The sequence below is a fragment of the Lycium ferocissimum genome, chromosome 6 (genome assembly GCF_029784015.1).
Source record: "Lycium ferocissimum isolate CSIRO_LF1 chromosome 6, AGI_CSIRO_Lferr_CH_V1, whole genome shotgun sequence".
In the NCBI taxonomy this organism is placed as follows: Eukaryota; Viridiplantae; Streptophyta; class Magnoliopsida; order Solanales; family Solanaceae; genus Lycium; species Lycium ferocissimum.
Window position 1 is genome coordinate 72,570,327 of NC_081347.1, and position 7,086 is coordinate 72,577,412.

Genomic DNA, 7,086 nt, shown 5'->3' on the forward strand with positions numbered 1-7,086 from the left:
GGGCTCGCATTTCAATACGGTATTGATTAGAAAATTTTCTCGTTGATTGAGCCCTATCTCATTCGAGGTTGTGTCTTTACTTCTATTTATATGCCGCTTATGCATTTAAGGTATGCCCATGAAACGATTTAATCGTGTCGAGAGGTTTCATAGACTAGTCAGTTGTCATGTTCAGTTGAGTTGGCCTTAATGGCTACATTACCATAATTTTGCATTCATGATATTATTATTATTATTATAATAATAATAATAATAATAATAATAATAATAATAATAATAATAATAATATTTTCGTACTTATGATTATTGAACTCCATGTTTTTAATTCATGCATGTTTACTTTATATGCATCGGTTCATGTTGGTACTTGGCTAACAAATATATAAAGTAGTGAGCCATTGAATATGACATGAATCCTCCTACAATAGTTATCATATAATGAGAACCACACGTCTTTCAATGGCTCACTACTTTAGTTAGCCAACTACTACTACCCTAGATGCTAGTCAGTGGGTGGAAAGCAGACTCGGAAATTTGAAGTTTATGACTAATTGTGATCTGCCTAAATGGTTCGAGATATGCTTTACACTAAGATCAAAAGGTGACTTTTTCCTCTTTGTCACTACTAAAAGCATTAATTTCTAGGTCCATAACTATATCATCTGTTACTGTACTCATAGCTTCAATTCCACTTGACTTTCAAACCAATAAGTTTCAACAAAATGAATGGTATGCTATCCTTCATCTCTTCCTATCAAATTGATGCAATTTTGGTGGCTGATAACCAGTTGACATCGACAGACGATCAATCCGCCTGAACTACGACTTTGAGTAATGTTGGCCCCTCCTTACTAAATAAGTTTGGGTTCCGGAGAAAATTGTGTCAACCAAAACTTTGACTCATAGAGTGAGAGCTGGCATCAATAGCTCAAAAACAGATCAGAAATTTTGATAAGATGGCAAAAGTTATAAACTTACAAATGGGAAGCGCTAAACATTAACACCATAAACCTTCTAATTAAGCTCAAAAGTTTGGAACTTTTTAAAGTATATGTACATCTTGTTTTACACCTTATAGCACCAAAACACCAAAGTACTAGAGAGATGAAGAGAAATATCTCTCAAATTGCCAATTAATATATATTTATTAGCATATACTAGACCAAAGCATATGGAAAATTGAACATGAAGAAGTTTCAAATCTTAAGCTCAACATTTTTTCGATTTTTTCAATCGATTTGTCAGAATTCCAGACTCCACCACTTGCCAAAGAGTAACCTAAAGGGTTACATGACAGAGCAAGCATGAGGATTCTCATCACTGAAAATCTGAGGGGGGTAATTAGCATACTCCATGAAAATGTAGTCCCTTTGATGCATATATTCACTTTTCTTGATATCTGTTGTTGTCTTATCATCTTCCTCTTTGCCTTTTCCTTCTTCTTCATTTCCTTTCTTTTCTTCTTCTTTCTCTTTTTTCTCTTCTTCTTTCTTCTCTTCTTCCTTTTTTACCTCTTCCTCCTTCACTACTATAGCTTGCTTCCCTGTCCTCTTGTACACGTCGTTCGCCAACTTTTCTGGATCAACAACACCTTTTACTATGACTTGATTGTTTCCTAGGTCCGTCGTTACAGATTCAACGCCTGTAGTAAATTTGCAAGTTCGTTATAAATGTGAGGATTCATCATGAATTGACTAGTTTTACGTTGGCGGTTAGCATACAAGTTCGTTGTGATAATCCACAACAACACATTTGATATGTGCATTTGCAAGTTCATTACGGGTTCAACATGAATTGATTAGTTTTACGCTAGCTGCCAGCCAACAAGTTCGTTACAATAATGCACAACAATACCCTTTTATCTGTGAATTGTATATAAGAATCATATGCGACGTACCTTTAATTTTCCGGATTCGTTTCTGGAGTACTTGTGCACATGCATCACAATGCATCTGAACTGTCATCTTCACTGTTATAACTGGTGGAGGCTGTCAATTATGTGAAAAACATATGACGTTTTCATGTCAATACACGTACTGAGTGACTAGTTATATGAGAAAATATATAGTTGCAACAAGAAATTAAAGATGCCCCAAATGCTACCTGTTCAATTATATGACCTTGGTAATAAATCTTGCTACATAGAAATGACCTTTCACTAGTCCATTTTACAGAGACAAATGCATTTCGGAAAGACTTGTCCACGTGGTTTCAATTTCCTTTAAATCTTACAGTTCACAAAATCAAAAATTTAAAAACAGTGCCTAGATAATAATATTAGGCAATCTTTCAGAAATCTTTCTTTTGAATTTTTTACAGCTTTTGTTAATTAAGAATTGGCAAATCCCTTGATTAGTTACGTAGATATAGCTAAATGCTTTAAGCAAACTGAATTATTAGGCACTTGTGTAAATGCCAAATGGGTGCTATACTTCTTTAACGTGTACTGTTGAACAAAGTTGTAATATGTAGCACCAAATTGTTGTAAGGTGAGATGGCTAGGGACCAAAGACAAAGTTAAATTTAAAGGGCAGCTCGGTAAAAGAATGGCGTCGGCGTTAGTAGGGTTTTGGAGAGGGCGCCGCAGGGTGTGATGTAGGCGATCTAACATCTGGCGTTAGTGGTACTTATGGAGTTGAACCGTGACCCATAGATCACAAGCAGAAAACATTACTGTTGCTTCAAATTAAGCTCCCCTTTTACCAAGATAAGTTAAAGGGGAGCTATCTTTGCTTGGATGGCCTTCCGTTTCGTCACTTATTATTATTTTTTATAATGATAATATTTGAGTCAGCTTACCTTTACCCAAACTTATCCATGTACAGGGTTATATTTGAGTTCAACAAAAACGTTAAGGATATTTTTGTATTAAAAGGTTAGCAAAGAAATATATATATATATATATATATATATATATATATATATATATATGAGTAACTCTATCTTACGGTTAAGTGGTTGGAAAAGATAAAGAATCAAGATAGAGTTGAATACATAACCGCAACTTGTAACTGTTGTTTCCTTGCTGACAATGAAAGCAACATAACATAGTTATTTACAGTAAATTTAGCAAAAAGACAGTCTCTGAGCCACCCACTAGGGCACATTATACAATGAGATTAAATGGGCTATGAATGTGTGGTGTAGAGAAATTCCACCCCACTGTTCTAGTTGGTGTTTTTTGTTCTCACTTGATGTATAATATCCGTTTTTGGACTAACTAATATTAAATTATAATACTGTGTACGGTTCATTAGAAGGAGAATCACTTCCTATTAAAAAAATTATAGTACTCCCTCCGTTTCAATTTATATGATACTCTTTTTTTTTTTTTTTTTTGTCAACCCCCAAAAAGGAATATATTTTTATATTTAGTAAATTTAATTTTAAAATTTTCATTTAAAAATAAATTATAGCTACAAAAAGGAAATAAGAGTAACTTTTAGATTAAAGAACTGTAGGTAGCAGCCTGCCACACTGCCATATACATTACCATATCGTAATCTTGAAATGGGGCCTATGAGGGATTCACGGGACTGACATTCAATACTTGTATTTTTCTGCTAAATAGTTATTTATACTTTAATGTAAAATAACAATCCCAAAGCAGCAACTTAAGATTTTCACCTTAGAAGGAAAAGGGCAAGAAGATGACAGGAAAAACCCTGCTTAGGAAATGATAAGATATCATGTGATCAACTTTTAATTTACTTAATCTTGTGGCCTTATATGGCTTTAGGAGGAGGTGGTGGGTATTACGCTAACAAATTTAAATCTTGAATTAATCTTTGAGTAAGAAGATATTGTTTAGATGGGATTGAGGGGTCAGATTTAAATTCTCTGACATTCATGTAGATAGGGAGAATATGTAATTAGCGTGAACTGAACAATGTTTTAATTGTTAATCAAGGTTGAGTTACAATTATTCCGGTATGAGATGAATTTAAATAAAAAAATATGATTAATGAGGATTCATATAGTTGATTCTTAATTTATTTGGGACTTGCATTTGCAGTATTAAATATGACTATGCTACCCCGGGGACCAAACAAATCTTAAGAATATAAAATAGTTGATCATTTTTCAGAAAAATACTATCCAAGAAAAAACAGTAAGTCATGAATTTGAATAAACGGAGTATAATTTTTTATAACTGAAAAATTCCTTAAGACTTTTATCTACTAACAAATTTTAATTCATGGCGTGCACCTAACCAATACATCATAAGTTGCGATCTCACTACTAAATAAAAACTCGACGATGAAAAGAGCAAAATAATTCTACCAACAACAGATAAAGAGATATAAAGTTAATATAAGTATAGGTGAATATTAATATTGAGCATAGTAAAATCATTGATTAGCAATTTAATTACCTCATCTTTCTTCTCTTCTTTGGGCAGCTCCTCTTTCTTTTCGTCCTTTTTATTTTCTTCTGGTGGTTTAGGCAAAGGCGAAATTAATTGCACTTTTCTACCACTTTTCTTTTGAATTCTTTCACACACTTTGAGAGGATCTGCATTTTTCCCTTTTACCACCACTTTACTTGCCTTAGAATCCGCCGTTACTTCCTCCACTCCTGTTTATTTATCATATAAAATAAAATATAAAAATTATGCTCAAAAGTCATGTTGTTTTACCATATAGAAACAAAAAGAAAGGAGTATTATATGATGATGACAAATTAAAGTTGGATGTGTTCTTGGTCTATATTATATGCTTTATTTATTGTTTTGACTGTTGAAGAATTCATTAATGAATAGTTGAATTGAGAAACGTGATAGTGAGATAGGAGATAGAATAAATTAATGAAGCCTCATTTATATTATAGTAAGTATATTCTAGAAACAGAAGAAATATATCAGATCACTAAAAAAAGGGGGAAAAAGAACGGAATTTAACTTATATTCACGGGCAATGCAATTAAGTTTGATGTTGTTGTATTATCACGAAAAGGGTCAATTTTGACACTGTACTATTTGAAATTTCACAGCTTTGTCCTTCGTTAAACTTTATCTAATATTATTCTGTTGTTAAAAAACAATCTCGTTTTGCCTTTAATCCCTAATAAAGTTCCAATTTAAAGATTATTATAAACCATGATCAGAAGTTGAAACGTAAATTTGAAACTTTTTTCTCGAAGCCACGCGGACTACAATCAATTCATAGTAGAGCTTCGTTAATAACAAGGACAACAATGACACAATTAACTAACGATAAAGAATATAAATAGACCAAAAGTGTAACAGGTAGAAAACTTCAAACTTCAGCAATTTGGTACAATACAAAAATAAAATTAGACATTTTCTCTACTATTAATGTAATTTAACATGTTATAGCAGTAATTATATGTTAAACTCACTCATGACAAGTAATTATTTGTTAAACTCAAAAGAGAAATAAATATGGTTTTATGTTAAGTGTATCTAAGCAAATTTATTAGAGCAAAATCATAAGAATAGAATGAACATTTAAACTGATACATTTAGACGATTATTATACAAGGCAATTAAGCAAATTAAATACCTTGAAAACCTTTGAGGGCTCTTGCAACTTTTCTGGCACAAGCTTCACAATGCATATCAACTTTGAGCACAATTTCTTGAACTTCATCTTCTTTCTTCTCTTCTTTCTTTTCCTCTACCTTCTTCTCTTCTTCTTTCTTGTCCTCCTCCCCTTTGTTCTCCTTTTCCTATCAAAATCATACCAAAAAAAAAAAAAAAAACTTTCAATTAAAATGAAAGAAGAATACAATTTAAGTATATAGAGACTCTTATGGGGTTCATCAGAATTTAGCATTTTTGGTTTATGTGTTATAAAATTCACTAAACGGGTACAAATTTTGAATTAGAACTCAACAACAAGAAGAAGAACAACATACTTAGTGTAATTTCACATGGTAGGGTCTGGGGGATAGGATGTACGCACACCTTACCCCTACCGTTGTGAGGTAGAGATACTGTTTCTAATAGAGTGTAAATTTTAAATCCGTCGTCTCTACTATTAGTGTACAAGATTCTTGTTGCAAAAGTCACTAAATAAATACAAATAATAGATTTCAAACTTGAAATCACAAAAATTCAAACCTTTAAGCCGTCTCTGTCATTGGTGTACAGGATTCTTGTTACAAAATTTACTATCTAAGCAAACAAATACTAATAGATTTCGAACTTGAAATCTTTAATTCGTCTATGCTATTAGTGAACAAGATTCTTACACTATCATGGATGTTCTACATTAACAAACAATCAAACTAAACGAAACGAAACGAAACAAAATTAGGTTGATTTATAGATTGTGGAATGTGTTTTATTTGACTGTTTGAACATACCTCAGCCATGTAGTCAAAAAGCTCCAAACAGCTTTTTGAATTTTAATGAACAAAGTAAATGAAAGACCCTTCCTTTTTCCTTCTTTTAAAGACTCATTAGAAATATATGAAGGGGCACATTTATTTATGAAGAAGAAGAGGTGACACTGCAAATGAATCTAACATAGAATTGTATAATTAGGGACGGATTTAGTGCATCTCAGTATTCGTTATGAATTCATCGGAATCTAACAGTTTTGACTTAGATTCTGTATATACGTTACAAAAATCATTTAAAAGGACAAATAATAATTTTGAACTAGAACTCATAAAATTCAAATTTTAAATTGTTTACGTTAAAACCTATGAAACTAAGCAAAACAAAATTAGAATTGATTTGTAGTGGAGTATGTTTGAATGTTTGGACATACCTCACCCATGTAGTCAAAAAGCTCCAAAAAACCTCTTGATTCTAAATGAACAAAGTAAATGAAAATCCCTCCCTTTTTTCCTTCTTTAGAACACACTCCAGATATATATATTGAGGAGAAGAAGAGGTGATACAAAATAGGTACTCCCTCCGTCCTTTTTAGTTTGATTTGACACGAAATTTAAAAAATAAAATAAGACTTTTGAAATAGGTGGTCCAAAACAAATCTTATATATTTATGTGATTGTAAATCATCTCATAAAGTTAAATTTTTTTAAAATATTGAAATGTATCAATCTTTGAGCAAACTAATAAGAAAAATAAGATAATTTTAATGGATGAAGTAA

General features: G+C 31.8%; 1 protein-coding gene across 2 annotated transcripts; it reads right to left on the bottom strand.

Moving 5' to 3' along the window:
- Positions 1-991: 991 nt before the first annotated feature.
- On the bottom strand, positions 992-6,886 carry LOC132060355 (heavy metal-associated isoprenylated plant protein 7-like). 2 transcript variants are annotated; one of them, XM_059453371.1, is made up of 5 exons: positions 6,741-6,886; positions 5,526-5,691; positions 4,376-4,578; positions 1,898-1,988; positions 992-1,642 (listed from the first exon to the last, which is right to left on the bottom strand). In XM_059453371.1, the coding sequence occupies exons 1-5, from the start codon at positions 6,747-6,749 to the stop codon at positions 1,287-1,289; spliced, it is 825 nt and encodes a 274-aa protein (XP_059309354.1). In that variant the 5' UTR covers positions 6,750-6,886; the 3' UTR covers positions 992-1,286. The 2 variants fall into 2 exon arrangements, with proteins under 2 accessions (XP_059309354.1, XP_059309355.1); XM_059453372.1 differs by lacking the exon at positions 6,741-6,886 and adding an exon at positions 6,331-6,460.
- Between the last annotated feature and the right edge of the window lie 200 nt (positions 6,887-7,086).

What these genes read in the sequence shown, in the direction of transcription:
- LOC132060355 (XM_059453371.1), bottom strand. An exon ending in AAGAAGAGAAGAAAGATGAG is followed by an intron (nt 1,989 to 4,375) that starts GTAATTAAATTG and finishes CATAATTGACAG; the next exon opens with CCTCCACCAGTTATAACAGT. An exon ending in ACGAATCCGGAAAATTAAAG is followed by an intron (nt 1,643 to 1,897) that starts GTACGTCGCATA and finishes AATTTACTACAG; the next exon opens with GCGTTGAATCTGTAACGACG.